General features: G+C 36.6%; 1 protein-coding gene across 4 annotated transcripts in view; it reads left to right on the forward strand.

The window, feature by feature from the left end:
- Window positions 1-7,401, forward strand: part of Nfu1 (NFU1 iron-sulfur cluster scaffold) — a 33,367-nt gene extending 25,966 nt beyond the window's left edge. For 3 of the 4 annotated variants that reach the window (XM_021724321.3, XM_005322103.5, XM_078029080.1), the window contains exon 8: window positions 6,173-7,401. In XM_021724321.3, the coding sequence (XP_021579996.1) occupies window positions 6,173-6,217 (45 nt within the window). In that variant the 3' untranslated portion in view covers window positions 6,218-7,401. Of the gene's footprint in view, window positions 1-2,695; window positions 2,823-6,172 lie in introns of all 4 variants that reach the window. The other variant, XR_002483603.3, reaches the window with a different exon arrangement.
- Window positions 7,402-17,101: the final 9,700 nt, after the last annotated feature.

A 17,101-nucleotide genomic window follows, 5' to 3' on the forward strand; every position in this document is an offset into this window, starting at 1 on the left:
AAAGAAGACATTTGGCATTTGTTTTTTAGGGATTGGCTAGCTTCACTTAGCATAATCTGCTCTAATGCCATCCATTTCCCGCAAATTCTATGATTTTGTCCTTTTTTAATGCAGAGTAATACTCCATTGTGTATAAATGCCACATTTTTTTTATCCATTCGTCTATTGAAGGGCATCTAGGTTGGTTCCACAGTCTTGCTATTGTGAATTGTGCTGCTATGAACATCGATGTAGCAGTGTCCCTGTAGCATGCTCTTATTAGGTCTTTAGGGAATAGACCGAGAAGGGGAATAGCTGGGTCAAATGGTGGTTCCATTCCCAGCTTTCCAAGAAATCTCCATACTGCTTTCCAAATTGGCTGCACCAATTTGCAGTCCCACCAACAATGTACAAGTGTACCCTTTTCCCCACATCCTCGCCAGCACTTGTTGTTGTTTGACTTCATAATGGCTGCCAATCTTACTGGAGTGAGATGGTATCTTAGAGTGGTTTTGATTTGCATTTTTTAATGTACTTGTTGATTGATTGTATGTCCTCCTCTGAGAAGTGTCTGTTCAGGTCCTTGGCCCATTTGTTGATTGGGTTATTTGTTATCTTATTGTCTAATTTTTTGAGTTCTTTGTATACTCTGGATATTAGGGCTCTATCTGAAGTGTGAGGAGTAAAGATTTGTTCCCAGGATGTAGGCCCTTTATGTTCTTAATCACTTCCTTTACTGCGCAAAAGCTTTTAATTTGGTGGCATCCCACTTATTGATTCTTGGTTTTATTTCCTGAGCTTTAGGAGTCTTGCTGAGGAAGTCAGTGCCTGCACACCTATATAATGGAGTATTGACCCAATGTTTTCTTCTAGCAGTTGCAAGGTTTCTGGTCTAATCCCTGAAGATTTGATGCATTTCAATTTGACTTTTGTACAAAGTGTGAGAGAGGAATCTAATTTCATTCTTCTACAGTAGGATATCCAGTTTTCCCAGTATCATTTGTTAAAAAGACTATCTTTTCTCTAGCGTATATTTTTGGCACCTTTGTTGTCAAGTATGTCAGATGGCTGTAAGTATGTGGGTTTTTTTCCTGTACTTTCTATTCTGTTTCGCTGGTCTTCATGTCTATTTTGTTTCTGATGCCATGCTGTTTTTGTTACTATAGCTCTGTGGTATAATTTGAGATCAGGTGTTGTCCTACATCATTTTTCTTGTTCAGAATTGTTTTGGCTAATCTAGGTTTTTTCTTCTTCCAAATAAATTTGACTGTTTTTTCTAGTTCTGTGAAGAATGCCATTGGTATTTTGATGGGGATTGCATTGAATCTGTATATTGCTTTTGGTATTGTGGCCATTTTGATGGTATTAATTCTACCTATCCAAGAACATGGCAGGTCTTTCCATCTTCTAAGATCTTCTTCAGTTTCTTTCGTTGGTGTTGTATAATTTTCATTGTAGAGATCTTTTACCCCCTTGGTTAGATTAATTTCCAAGGTTTTTTTGTTTTGTTTTTTCAGGTTTTCTTGATTTCTTTCTCTACAGAATCGTTGGAACATAGGAAAGCTGTTGATGTATAAGTGTTGATTTTTGTACTCTGCTACTTTTCTGAATTAATTTATCAGTTCCTGGAGTCTTTTGGTGAAGTTTTTTGGGTCTTCTTAAATAATAGGATCCTGTCATCATCAAACAGATAGTTTGACTTCTTTTCCTATTTGTATCCTTTTAACTTCTTCTCTTACTCTGGTTAGAATTTTAAGAACTATATTGAAGAGAAGTAGTGAGAATGGACATTGTTGTCTTGTTCCTGGTTTGCTAATATTTAATTTTATATTGATCTGTAGTTTTCTTTCCTTGTTGTGTCTTTCTCTTGTTTTGGTGTCAGGGCTTTACTAGCTTTATAGAATGTATATGAAGTGTTCCCTCCCTTTAAGTTTCATGGAGTATTTTGAGAAATGCTGGTGTTAGTTCTTTACAGGTTGGTAGAACTCAGCTGGGTATCCATCTGGTTCTGGATTTTTCTTTGTTGGAAGGCTTTTAATTGCTGTTTCAATTTCATTACATGATATTGGTCAGTTTAGGTTTTCTGTATCTTCCTTGTTCAATTAGAGCAGATCATATGTATCTAGAAATTTGTCATTATCATCTAGATTTTCCAGTTTATTAGAATATACATTTTCAAAATAGTTTCTAATGATCCTCTGGATTTCAGAAGCATCTATGATGATACCTCCTTTTTCAACTCTAACTTTTTTTTTATTTGGATCTTCTCTGTATCTCTTTTTTGGGGCAGGGGGATTGACTAAGGGTTTATCAGTGTTATTTATCTTTTTGAGAACCAGATCTGTTTCACTGATCCTGTGTATGTTTTTATTCTCAATTTCATTAATGTCAATTGTGATCTTAATTATTTCCTGTCTTCTACTGAGTTTGGAACTAGTTTATTCTTCCTTTTCTAGGGTCTTGAGCTAGAATATAAATTATTTATATGGGATTTCTCTATTTTTTTTAATGCAGGTACTCAATGCTATAAGTTTTCCTCTTAGAACTGTTTTAATATTGTCCAAAGATTTTATTTTGTATCTCTGTTCTAATTTGTTTCTAAGAATTTCTTGATTTCTTCACTTATTTCTTCTGTGTTCCATTTTTCATTTAAAAGAGTATTGTTCAATCTCCCTGTGTTTATGTTGTTTCTATTATTTTTCTTGTTGATTTCTAGTTTCCTTCCATTGGGATCTGATGGGATGCCTGGGATTATATCAACCTTTTTGTATTTGCTAAGACTTATACTGTGACCTAGAATATGGTCTGTTTTGGAAAAGATTCCATGAGCTGCTGAAAATAAGGTAAATTCAGCTGTTTAGGGGTGAATGTTTTGTAGGTGTCTGTTAGGACCATTTGATTTATAGTATAAAGATGGTAATTTATTGATTGATTTTATGTTTGAATGACCTATCAATTGGTGATAGGGTATGTTGAAATCACCCAATATTATTGTAATGGAGTTTATCTGGGATTTAATGTCAACAAGTATCTCCTTGTTGAACTGTTCCCTGTACCAGGTATAGTGGCCTTCTTTGTCTCTTCTGATGAATTTTTGCTTGAAATCTGCTTTGTTAGATATAAGACTAGCTACTCCTGTTTGTTTTGGGACTCATTTGGGTGAAATATGTTATTTTCCATCTTTTTACCTTCATCCTGTGGGTATCTTTGCCTGTGAGATAAGTTTCTTGCAAACAGCATATTGTTGGTCCTGTTTGTTTATTGATTCTGCGAATCTTGGTCTTTTAATTGGGGAGCTGAGACCATTTACATTCAATGTTATTATGGATATTTGTAGTTTTCCCGCCATTTTAATTCATTTGCTCTAATTAATTCAGTCTTGATTTTTGGTTACTCTTCTAGTGCTCTCCATCTTAAATTTCATTATTTTAGAAGTTAACTTTGGTGTCTACAGTGTAACAGGCACTTTCACAAATATTAACTCATTTAATCCTCTAAAGTACATTAAATCGTTCCCATATTGTATATAAGGAAACAGAGTCAGAGATCATACTGCTGCTCCGACTAGAAAAATTCTGAACCATCATGCCATTGTATAGATAACTTTTTGAAATCTTTAGTTGAAGGAGCTCTACTACACCATTTATCTACTTCATGTTCATTTTCTCTCTCTCTCTCTCTCTCTCTCTCTCTCTCTCTCTCTCTCTCTTTAAATTTTATTTTTATTTTTATTTTTTTGGCATTAGAGGTTGAACCCAGGGTCTAGCATATACCAGGCAAGAGCTCTACTATTGAACTACATCCCCAGCCCTAATTCTTGTTCTTAATAATGCAAGCAAGGAAATCATCAAGGAATCATACTTTATTGTATGGTAAAAGAGAGTACTAAGTAGGTTTATAGAGCTTTATCTATAACACAATGTCAGCATAATTTTTCTGCCCTAACATGCCTAAAAAATACAGAACACATCTTCTCAGCAGTCATGGTGTTTTTTACTGCACTGTTCTCAGCCAGGAAGTATGGGCTTTATGGAAAGAAGTTATAAAGGAGAAAATAACATTTTGAAATTTGAGAAAACTTCTCAAATAATTCTGTACTCTAGGGGAGAGGGTGTTTCCTCCCAGCTTCTTTGAGTAGTAATAAGAGATCTGAGCAGTAATAAAATCTATCCTTTTGGTTCAGTATATGCCATCTTCTCTTTGAAGTTCTTATCACACCTCTGCTTGAAATTTAAAATTCCTTTGGTCCAAAGCTGCTTTCTGTGTGTCTATTTATGTGTAAATTACCTGAGAGACTAGAAGTCAGCTCTAGGTCTTCATATTTCTCTGCAACAATTAACCTGTATCTTACAAACACCCTTTACATGGTTTGTATTAAATAAGTACTTGGGAATAGTATTCCAAACTTAGGGATAATTCTGCCTAAAATAGAATTGATTTACAAAATTCTTTGGAGTGGGTGTTGTTCTGATTGGATTTAAATTATTAAATTCCTTGCAAGTAAAATATCCATTTCTATTCAACTCAAAGGACAAACTATCAGATAATTCTTTTGCCATTGTTTGTCACTTATCTCAGATCAGAACCAAATTCATCAAGACTTTATAGGCATTTACTCTTTCTTTTTTCCTTTTGAGATTGGAGTCTCACAATGCTGCCCAGGCTGGTCTTGAATTCCTGGGCTCAAGCAATCCTGCCTCAGCCTCCCAAGTAGCTGAGACTACAGATGTGTGCCACTACACCTAGCTCTTCTAGTTTTTTGTTTCTTTTTTAACTTATTTTTGTTCTTTTTCCCCCTGTATGCCTTTGTTTTTAAAATTGCGTTTGTTGACACTTCAGTGGTTTGATTAAAAAAAAAAAAAAAAGGAACAGGGGCTTGGATTGTGGCTCAGTGGTGGAGCATTTGCCTAACGTGTGAGGCACTGGATTCAATTCTCAGCACTGCATTTAAAAAAATAAAATAAGAATCCATTGACATACATATATATATATATATATATATATATATATATATATATATATATATTAAAAAAGAAAAGGAACATTTTTATTCATTTGTCTAGGGTGGAGTGATGAATTGACTGTTGGATTGTAAACTTGAATTGGCAGTAGGTGTGGTGGTGATAAAAAACACTCATGGATTTATATAGTTCTTTTCCTCACCAAAGGAGTTGGTCTTTCTTATCTGAGTAATATATTAGCTCATCTAAAGATATTCACCTTTTCATTTATTTTTCTGTAAGTATTTATTAGTATTTTTTTTCACTAAAAATCTTCATTTTTATAAAAGTTGAAAATGAGGGGCTGGGGATGTGGCTCAAGTGATAGTGCGCTCGCCTAGCATGCATGAGGCACTGGGTTCGATTCTCAGCACCATATAAAAACAAAATAAAGATATTGTGTCCAACTACAACTAAAAAATAAATATTAAAAAAAGTTGAAAATGTTGTTTTATTTGCATCAGACCAAAATAATGAATTAATAATATGGCTTTTTTTTTTCTTACGTTTTTAGGGATTCATTTTTCTTTTTCATTTTGGAGATACTAGGGCTTCATCCTAGGGGTCCTCTACCATTGAGCTACACCCATAGCCCTTTTTATATTTTAAGACAGGGTCTTGCAAGTTGTCCAAGCTGTCCTGAAACTTGTGATCTTCCTGCCTCAGCCTCCTGAGTAGCTGGGATTAAAGACCTGTGCTATTTCACCTGGCTTCTAATAATAGTTTGATTTACCTCCTCAGGAAATATTTAAGTAAATAAAATACTTTTGGGAAAAAAAGACAAACAATTATTTATTTTAGTCTTCTTTTTTTTTAGGACTAAGGATGGAACTCAGGGCTACGCATATTGGCAAGCACTCTGCCACTGAGCTAAATCCCCAACCCCATTTATCTTGGTCTTATGAGATATACCAGTTAATCATTTGTAGTTTTAGCACAGTTGAGACTCTGTTACTGGAAACCTTTTTTGAAGCATGGAAAAGAGACCAGTGCTCTAATTAATCTGTACACATTTTACTATGTCAGGTTATGATTTAAACTTTGTTTTGGGGGAATGTTGATAGATTTCTTCTTATTGGATTGCCATGTGTTGTTATAGCCTATATCAGAAATGAAAGTAATATTAAAATTTGGAAAATAGCAATTTCTAAACCTTTTCTTTATTCTTAAGTTCTTTCTCTTTTTCGTTTTAGGTAATGGATGATGAATCAGATGAAAAAGAAGCAAACTCACCATAAAATAATATGGCATTTCTTTGAGTACAACAATTGGACTTATTGATAATATATACCAAGCTGTTGTTATTAATATGCTAAGGAACTTGAGGAGTAATAAAAAATGCCCATTCCTCAGAGAATGATATATAAATGTTGCATGTTTGCTTTACCTCACATGAATTATTTTTAACATCCTGAGTCATCTTCTGTACATGTGGATTTTGTCCAGGGATATTTTTATTTTTGTTCCTCATTTCTCATGGTGCCTTCTTTGCTCAGTATATGAACCAGCATTTAAAATACATTTTTCCCCATCTGATTTACTTACAGTTTTTATACAGAAGTAAATAAGGAGAATGTTTTTAAAATATTCTAAAACGGATTAACTTTTTTGTGAGATGTCTAAAACTGTTTAATGGTTCTGGTTTTAAAATGTTATCTGGCTAGTAGCCACCAGTGTAATAGCATATAACTTCTTGATGAAAGACCAAAAATGTTTTTATATTACAACTTTAAAAAAATCACATTGGAAGCTAGGGATATAGTTCAATGATAAGGCACTTGCCTAGCATACATTGCATTTACAGGGATTAAGATAGATTTAGAGTGTAACCATCATTTGACCCAGTATCCCCATTCCTCAGTTTATACCCAAAGGACTTAAAAACAGCATACTGTTCATAATACTTAAATTGTAGAACCAACCCAGATGCCCTCCAGTGGATGAATGGATAGGGAAACTTTGGTGTATATACACAATGGAACATCACTCAGCATTAAAAGAGAATAAAATCATGGAATTTGCAAGTAAATGGATGGAGTTGGAGAATATAATGCTAAGTGAAGTAAGCCAGTCCCAAAAAAACCAAAGGCTGAATGTTTTCTTTGATATGAGGATGATAACTCATAAAGACAATGGTGGGGGAGCATGGGAGGAATGGAGGAACTTTAGATAGGGCAAAGAGGAGGGAGGGGAAAGGAGAGAGCAAGATGGTAGGAATGACAGTGGAATGAGTTAGACAACATTACCATAAGTACATGTATGAAGACACAAATGGTGTGAAAATGCTTTGTATACAACCAGTGACTTGAAAAATTGTGCTCTGTATGTATAATCTGAAATGAATTGCATTCTACCATCATGTATAATAAATTAGAATAAATAAATAATTTAATAAAGGAAAAAAACAGGAAGAACTCTTTAACAGTTGTGAATGTTGGGAATTAAAGTTTTTATTTTTGTCTTTTGGTTCATAGGACCAGATGGTAAGGTTGGAGAATTTATTTCCTGGGCTATTATAGATGAATTCAGGCAGGACACTGGGTATTACTTTGTAAGCTACCTTAACAAGACTTTTACTTGAGGCTACAAGAAAATGATATTTTGGGAGAAAAGTAATTAAGAAATCTTAGATATGGCCTGGAATAAGTGACTAAGTGGGTGGAGGATTTGATTATTAGAAGACAGGAAATCATGAAATGGAGAGGGCAGTATATTAGAAACATTTCCTTACACAAATTAGCAGCCATGAAAAACAAGGAAATGTGAAGAAAGAACATTGTAGGCATAAGGAGCAATGCATTCAGAATCAGAGGTATGGAATATATTTGGGAACTGGAAAATGCTAAGAATGGCTTAAATGTAAAGTAGATGTGCTTAGCTAGAAATGGTGCAGAAGTAGCAGTGGGCAGTGTAGAGAGTGCTGCACAAAGTCCTGGTTGCCAGCCCAACATATATCCCCAGTACTTGCTAAGAGAGGCCCTCTTAGTTACCAGTTCATGGTAACATGCCCAGGGAAGGTAGGTCTTGCCTTAATCCCAGGACATAGGTGACAGTTAGTCTAACACAATCATTTAACACTATTTCTCATTGTCAGTCATGACTGTAGTGGTGAACGTATGACCCAGCCTTGGCCAGTGAGTTATAAGAAAATCTGTTGTAGGGGCTAGGATTGTGGCTCGGAGGTAGAGCGCTTGCCTAGCATGCGTGAGGCACTGGGTTCGATCCTCAGCACCACATACAAATAAAATAAAGATACTGTGTCCACCTATAACTAAAAAATAAATATTAAAAAAAAAAAGAAAATCTGCTGTAGAATTCTGGAAAGATTTCCTAATTTCCTTCCCTGATTAAGTTAATCTCTAGAAAGAAAACTTCTTTCTTCTATTCCCAAAGCGGTGACAATCAACTTGTAATCATAACAAAATAAACAAAAATATCAGTCCACTGAGAATGTCACAGACAGAAAAAAGTGGGGGGTGGATCCTTAAGGCTATTGTTGATCTTTGAGCCAGGCAAGCAACCAACCACTTTCAAAGTTTTATCATGAGAGATAATATGTATTTCTTGTAACCACTGTAATGGGGTATTCTGTAACTTGAAACTGATTACATTTTAACAGAGGACTCATTCAGTTAGCAATTAATTTATCAGGTATAGTTTAATTAGGTAATAGTTTTTATTTTTGAACATTTAAATTATACTTGGTCCCCCATATGATCCCAAAGAAAGAATAATAATTATTAGTTGTATTTAACTAAAACAAAGATAGAAATTAAAACCTCCCAATATATGTAGTATTTTTACATAAAAATATTCTTGAAAATACTATAAATCTAGGACTTTTCAATAGATAAAACCAAGATGATTAGTCAAGAGTAATTGAGGACCAGGCATTATGGCACATGCCTGTAATCCCAGCAGTTCAAGAGGCTGCGTTGGAGGATGGCAAGTTCAAAGCCAGTCTCAGCAACTTAGTTGAGACTCTGTCTCTAAATGGTAAAAAAAAGGGGGGGGGATATGACTCAGTGGTTAAGCACCCCTGGGTTCGATCCCCCATGGTGGGGGGAAGTAATTGAAGATTTTTCATTGATCAAAATTAGGCTGAAGCCCATACAAAATGGTATGACCATATGGGAGCAAAATTCATATGAATAGCAAACTTTTATGAGCATTTATAGGTGATAGGCACTGATTAAGCACCTAACATTAATGAAGTTAGTCCTATGACATAGGTAACTTCCTATTTTGTTCCTATTTTTATAATAGAGGTACAGGGAGGAAAGGCACGTTTTCCATTGCCGAGTGTGTGTGTGTGTGTGTGTGTGTGTGTGTTTTGGTGGAGGTTGCTTTTGGTTTTATTTGTGGTGCTGGGAATTCCACCTAGGGCCTTGAACATGATATGCGAGTGTTCTACTGAGCTACATTTCTAGCCCCCACCCCCTGCTTTTTTTTTTTTTTTTTTTGGTACCAGGGATTGAACCCAGAGGTGCTTTACCCCTGAGCTATATTCCCAGACCTTTTTATTTTTTTATTTTAAGGCAGAGTCTCACTAAATTTCTTTTTTTTTTTAAGAGAGAGTGAGAGAGGAGAGAGAGAGATAGAGAGAATTTTTAATATTTATTTTTTAGTTCTCGGCGGACACAACATCTTTGTTGGTATGTGGTGCTGAGGATCGAACCCGGGCCGCACACATGCCAGGCGAGCGCGCTACCGCTTGAGCCACATCCCCAGCCCAAGTCTCACTAAATTTCTAAGGCTGATCTCAAACTTGCAATCTTCCTGTCTCAGCCTCTCGGGGATTGCAGATGTGTGCTACCACACCTAGATTCATTGCCCTATATCTTAAGTAGAAAAGTCAAGAACATGAACTCTGACATTCCAGCTGCAAAACCTATGCACACTGCTCTATACTATTCTTCCTTAAGGGTATTGGACCCACATACCCCTCCTGAGTATTCTTACCTCAGGGAAGGCAGATATACTTTCCACACCTTCAGAGGTGCTTTCTAGTGGACAAGAACCTTTTTCATCTCTTATTTAATCGAGAACCATAGTAGGCATAGCAGTGGTATGTGCGGGGAGGTCCATTTTTTATGCAGGAATATGAAGTTGGCTACTCTGTAGTCCAAAGGCAATCTGCTTCCCTCTTGGGAAACTCCAACTTGATACACAGTTTCTCTACATCCAAGTTGCCTAATATTATGTTCACCTGATGTAGGAGACATCTTTTGTACATTCTTGGTGTTCCTTTTTCATTCTTTTAGCAACACTTTGCTCTTAGCTTTGAAAACAGAGCTGTCTACTTACAATATTCTGCTTTCTTTGTTGGGGAAGTGGCAAACACTGTAACTATCCTGAAGCAACTTTTATATCTTCTGAAAGAAATGTTATAAAATAGCACTTTTTCTCTTCTTAAATTTCTAGTGCTCTTTCAGCAGCTTCCTGAATGGTCCACCCCTTAAGCTGGCTCTAACTACATCCTACAGGACAGAAATAGAGGGTTAAAGATAGGACCAGTTAATCTCATGGTTTTCAATTTGTTAACTTTCTTGGCAGAAGAATGGGTTTCTTCCTACCAGAGCTAGAGAACTCTGCTCCAGCTTCTGCCTGCTTGGAAAATTTGGAGCTACCCTGAATGGGAGTGTCAGGGAGAGAGTCCTACTTCTGGTTGGATCAGTAGCCTTTGTCCTCAGAGGATGAAAGGGGCAATCAAGCCATGTTCACCTGATGTAGTGGACATCTTGTTATATTCTTGGTGTTCCTTCTGCATTCTTTTAGCAACACTTTCCCCTTTGCTTTGAAAAACTGAACTGTCTAATCTCAGTGTTCTCCTTCTTTGCCCCACTGGATTGATTGGAATCCTCACCTGAATATATAAAACAAGGATAGAGACACAGCTTCTCTCTTTCTCCCCTTGGACTGTGTAATCTATATAGATATGATTCCGAAGTGGCTTCAGTGCTATTTCCCTGTCCATGAGGCTACAGAGATGTGGACTCCGACAACACTGAATCTTTACAAGACTTTTTGTGTTTTTAGGAATACATATGCCCAAAACTGTTTCTCTCCCTGTCCTTCCCAATTACATTAGCTGATAAATACCTTCATGTAGCTTGAGTGGGTTTCTATTATTTGTCATTGAAAGCTCTGCATATTAGAAATTTAAAACAAATAGATACATTCAACTTGGTGGGAGTCAATAAGATTAGCATTGGAGGTGTGTGTGTGTGTGTGTGTGTGTGTGTGTGTGTGTAAAATATAGAGATCATGTATACACATGAGGAATTGTCTCATAGTTAGGAAGGCTAACAAATCCAAAGTCTATAGGGTGGGCTGTCATCTGAAGGCCATCAGCTGGCAAATCTTTCTTAGGGCAGTTAGATTTTTGCTGTTGTTGTTGTTTGATTGGTTTTTGTTTTTGTTTGGTATCAGGGATTGATCTCAGGGGCACTCAACCACTTAGCCACATCCCCAGCCCTTTTTTTTTTTTTTGGATTTTATTTAGAGACAGGGTCTCACTAAGTTGCTTAGGACCTCACTAAATTGCTGAAGCTGGCTTTGAACTCACCATCCTCCTGCCTCAGCTTCCTGAGCCGCTGGGATTATAGGCATGTGCCACCATGCCTGACAGTGTTTTGTTCTTTTAGGACTTTCTACTGACTAGATAGAGTTCACTCACACTCTGAAGGGCCATCTGCCATTTGATTTAAGTTCCTCTCTTCCAAAAATACCCTCATGGAAACAACCAAAATAAATGAATATCTGATCACTGTAGCCCACCCAGGCTGGCACTCACATTTAACCATCTCAAGTCCACCCCTTATCAACTCAATACCCATATGCATCTCCTTAAGCCTTACTCTCCAGATAGATAGAGATGATACCAAGGTCACACTTCCACCTAACATGGTATAATTGTCCTGTACAACTCTTTGAGTGATGTTTACTCTTCCTTCATCTCCTGTAACCTAAGTACTAATATGTAAAATTAACAAAACTTCAGTCTAAAAGGTAATATGTCTTATATCACATATAAGAGATGGGGGAAACATCTGATTATGCATATTAATATATACACATATATATGAACACAAACATTACAAAATAAGGAAGAAATACTTAGGAAAATTAGTTTCACTTCTGTAACTGGCCAGATGTTTGCAGCTTTTTTTTTTTTTTTTTTTTTTTTTTACAGTCACCTTCTTCACTACACATTCTGCATTGCTTTTGCCTTTGCCTTCATCCAGCATCTAATCTGCTTAAGATCCTTTACCTGGTGAGACAATCCAAACCTTCAAAAGGGTGTGGACTATTAGCAGTCCTGCCTGGAAGACGTTGTTATTTTCCTTAATCATGGAGAATGGTACCATAAAGAGAAACCCTAAGGTCCTCTCATCAGACATATTCTTCCTTATCTCTATTGTGGAGTGGTAGTCCAATTTCCCCCATGGTAGTCAGGAACTGTCACCACAGTCAGTATCATAACTCTCTTGTTGTTGTTTTTCTTTTTTCCTATTGAATCCTTCATTCCTTGCCCCCACCCCACTCCTCTTTTGGTAGTGCTGGGGGATTGAACTAAGGGCCCTGCATGACGTGCTAGGCCTACCATTGAGCCACATCCCAATCCTGACCTTTTTATCTTTCAAGCAAAGCACACAACCAAGTATACCTCTCAAAGTTATTCTCACTGGGGGGTGGGGAGGGTTTCTCTTCACCACTGTCCTTCAGGGATATCCCAGAAAGGGTCTGTTTTGCTGCAGCCACTTTGGAGTGATGCCTGCATATCATGCAGAAGAATCTATGAGGCAGATCCAAGTCTTCTCTTCATCTCCACTGGTCACAGTATGCTCCCCTCATGGGAGGTTCATGCTGAGAAAGAGAAGAACAAGTGTAGCATGAGTGAGGCATGGGAATTTTTGGTTCACTTCTTTATGTAACTTACTTGTGCCTTAAAGGCGTGCTTGGTGTGTGCCACTTTCATTTGATGATGAAGTGCTGCTGTGCACACCAAAATTTGTAGGTTGGTGGGTCAGGTGACACCTGGATCATGATGGGAAATTCAAACTGCATGGTACCTTGGTGATCCATCATTGAGCCTTTTTTTTTTTTTTTTTTAAAGAGAGAGTGAGAAAGGGAGAGAGAGAGAGAGAATTTTAATATTTATTTTTTTAGTTATCGGCAGACACAACATCTTTGTTTTGTATGTGGTGCTGGGGATCAAACCCAGGCCGCACGCATGCCAGGTGAGCGCGCTACCGCTTGAGCCACATCCCCAGCCCCATCGTTGAGCCTTGACATAGGTAAAAAGCTATTTCCCAAAAGGAGAATTTTTGCCACAAAGGATGGCAGGGCTTTACTCTAAAATCCCAATGGTCTGCACTATCATTAATCTATAAAGGCCTGCCAAAGGTTCCAAACAGCTTCCCTCTCTTGTCACTGATACTTTAACCACCATTGGATCTTCTAGATCATGTGGCCCAACTGGCGGAGCAGCTTGCCTAGCAGCATGGATTTATCATAGAGACGTCTTTTTTTTTTTTTTTTCCTTCTGAGGCTATTTTTTAATTTTTTTTTTTTATTTTGGTTGTTGTTGTTTTAACTCAAAATCTTAAAAGCAGCTTTCTAGGATATTTGGTAAATGTCTTGGAGTAGCCCACCCAAATGGGGTATATATTTCCTCCAAAATCCAAAAAGGCCCTGTAGGCATTGTGTCTCTTTTAGATGCAGTTTGGAAAAAAAAAAAAAAACTGACAAGAACAATTAGAAGAGGAAAAGTGTATTTGGGGGTCATGGTTTCTGAGTTCTCAGTCTATAGACAGCTGACCCCATTACCTGGGACCTAGGTGAGCAGAACATCATGGGGGAAAGGTGTGAAGGAAGAAAGCAGCTCAGAACATGGCAATCAGGAAACAGACAGAGGGCCCCCACTTACCACGGATAAATATAAGCACTAAAGGTATGTCCCCATTGTGACTCATCTCTTCTAGCCATACCTTACCTATCTATATTTACCACCTAGTCAATCCATATCAGCGAACTAATGTACGATTTTGGTTAGACCTCTTATAATCTAATCATTTCACATTTGAAAATTCTTGCATTGTCTCACACATGAAATTTTGGGAGATGCCTATATCTAAACTTTAACATTCTCATACCTTAGAAGGGCTATCTTTTTAAATTAATTAATTAATTTTATAGTAGAATGCATTTTGACATATAGTATACAAAGGGAGCACAACTTCTCATTCCTCTGGTTGTACATAATTCAGAGTCACTCTGCTAGTATAATCATACATGATATAGGGTAATAACATCTGTTTCTTTCTAGTGTCCTTCCTATCCCCACAACCCCACCCCTCCCCTGACTCCCCTCTATACAAACCAAAGTTCCTTCATTGTTCCCTATCCCTCAACTCCACTATAGATCAGCATCCACTTGTCAGAGAAAATATTTGGCTTTTAGTTTTTTGGGATTGGCTTATTTCACTTAGCATGATATTCTCTAGTTCCATCCATTTACCTGCAAATGCTATAATTTTATTCTTCTTTAATGCTGAGTAATATTCCACTGTGTAGATGTACCACATTTTCTTTATCCATTCATCTGTTGAAGGACATCTAAGTTGGTTTCATAGTTTAGCTATTGTGAATTGAGCTACTATGAACATTAATATGGCTACATCACTGAGCCATATCAATGTAGTATGCTGATTTTAAGTCCTTTGGGTATGAACTGAGGAGTGGGATAGCTGGGTCAAATGGTGGTTCCATTCCAAGTTTTCTAAGGAATCTCCATACTGTTTCCATAGTGGTTGCACCAATTTGCAGTCCCACCAACAATGTATGAGTGTACCTTTTCACCTACGTCCTCACCAACACTTATTATTGCTTGTATTCTTGATAATTGCTGTTGTGACTTGAGTGAGATGAAATCTTAGAGTAGTTTTGATTTGCATTTCTCTAATTACTAGAGATAATGAACATTTTTTCCATATGTTTGTTGATCAAGAAGGGCTATCTTGACATGCTTCATACCACTGGGCACCTAGAAATGCCACTGAGGTAGAAGACCTCTGAATTTTTTTCGTGTTTATTTCCTATCTTCTAACATTCAAGTGTCCTACCAATAAGCATGGGGGACCTTGTTTTCTAGGTCCCATTGCATATAGTATTAAAGTAATGGAACAATGTGATATTTTGTAGGAGAAAGACAATCAAAATCATTACAAACTACGTTGTGACATAAGGCTGGAAATTTTATATACTCCTGAGGGAGGACATTTTATCCCCCTTGGGTAAGGGTAGACTACTATAAATTCACCTAGCTGGAGTCAGGTACTACATGATGACATTTTGGTCAATGATCGACTACATATATGATGTGTCCTGTAAGGTTATAATGAAGCTGAAAAATTCCTATCATCTAGAGACATCATAATTGTCATAATATATGGCACAACTCATTGCTCATGTGTGTAAGGGTGATGCTGTTGTAAACAAACTTATTGCATTATCAGTTGTATAAAAGCATATAGCACATATAATTATGTACAGTATATAAAACATTTTTTGGCAGTGCTGGTGATTGAATTCCAAACCTTGTACATACTAAGCAAATACTCTGCCACTGAGCTATACAGCCCAAATTTTTTTAGTGGGCATTTGAACCTGGTGTCTTGCATATGTTAGGCATGCACTCTACCACTGAGCCACACCCCCAGCCAAGTATATAATATTTGATAATGATAATAAGTGACTATGTTATTGGTTTACATATTTGCTATACTATGCTTTTTATAATTATTTTATTATTTTATTTTTAAATTTGTGCAGTTTTTTTTAATATTTATTTTTTAGTTATAGGTGGACACAATATCTTTTTAAAATTTTTATGTGGTGCTGAGGATTGAACTTAGTGCCTCATGCATGCTAGGCGAGTGCTCTTCCTCTGAGCCACAACCCCAGCCCTAATTATTTTATAATGTACTCTTTTTAGTTGTAAGAAAAAAGTTTGCATGAATTGACCATGTTGAATTAGTGATCTATACCATCTAAGTTTACATAACTATACTCTGTGATATTTGCATGATGATAGTTTCACCTAATAATACATTTCTCAGAACATATCTCTATCATTAAGTGACCCACATGATAGTATTTATATGCACATATATATGCATATATACATTCATATCTTATATATGCATATATGTGTATATATACATGTATATATGGAGAGATGTATATACATGTATATATGGAGAGAGAGAGAGAGAGAGAGAGAGAGAGAGAGAGAGAGAGAGAGATTTTGATTTTGATGGATTTATTTAAGGAATTGGTTTATGCAGCTATTAAAGAAGGCTGGAAAGTCCAAAATCTACAGTGTGGGCCATTAGGGTGGACACCCAAGGAAGAGCCACTGTTGCATGCGTTAGCTCAAACCCAGAGGTTATTTGTTGACAATGTTTTTGTTTTTGTTTTTCTTGAGAGAGTTCAGTCTGATCTTATTCAGTCCTTTAACTGATTATATGAAGCCCATCCACAATATGGAGGGCAGTCTGCTTTACTCAAAACCCACTAATTTAAAGCCATGCTCATCCAAAAACATTCTTCTAGAAATGTCTAGAGTGATGTTTCGCTAAATATCTGGGCACAGTGGTCCAGCCATGTTAACTCATAAAATTAGCAATTACAATGAATAAAGTTTGTTTTATCAACAATTTCTAATTCCTTCTTCCATATCTTGTTCCCCATCACCATATTCAGTTCCACATATCCTTATATTGCCCCTTTCTTGCCCAAAGTAGTCTGTTTAATTCTACTCCTGATTTTAGAATTATATTTATCTTATCCCTATTACAACCCCCACTTCCCAGGAAACTTTTCACAACTGTTATCCAAATAAAAGGTAATCCTATAAATAGTCTCTATTATTTATTAAACTACTTACTGTGTTAATAGTTTATGTTGAATCAGTATAGTCATTAAGTCGTGGGAGTGTTCTGTATTAAATGCACATGGACAGGTAGAGTTAAGGCAATGTAATGGGTAGGGAATGGAGACAATTTTTGACAAGGAAATTTTCTGGCTGCCTTATAATGTCATTTTGTGGGTGGCTA

Source organism: Ictidomys tridecemlineatus, chromosome 12, assembly GCF_052094955.1.
Source record: "Ictidomys tridecemlineatus isolate mIctTri1 chromosome 12, mIctTri1.hap1, whole genome shotgun sequence".
Lineage (NCBI taxonomy): Eukaryota > Metazoa > Chordata > Mammalia > Rodentia > Sciuridae > Ictidomys > Ictidomys tridecemlineatus.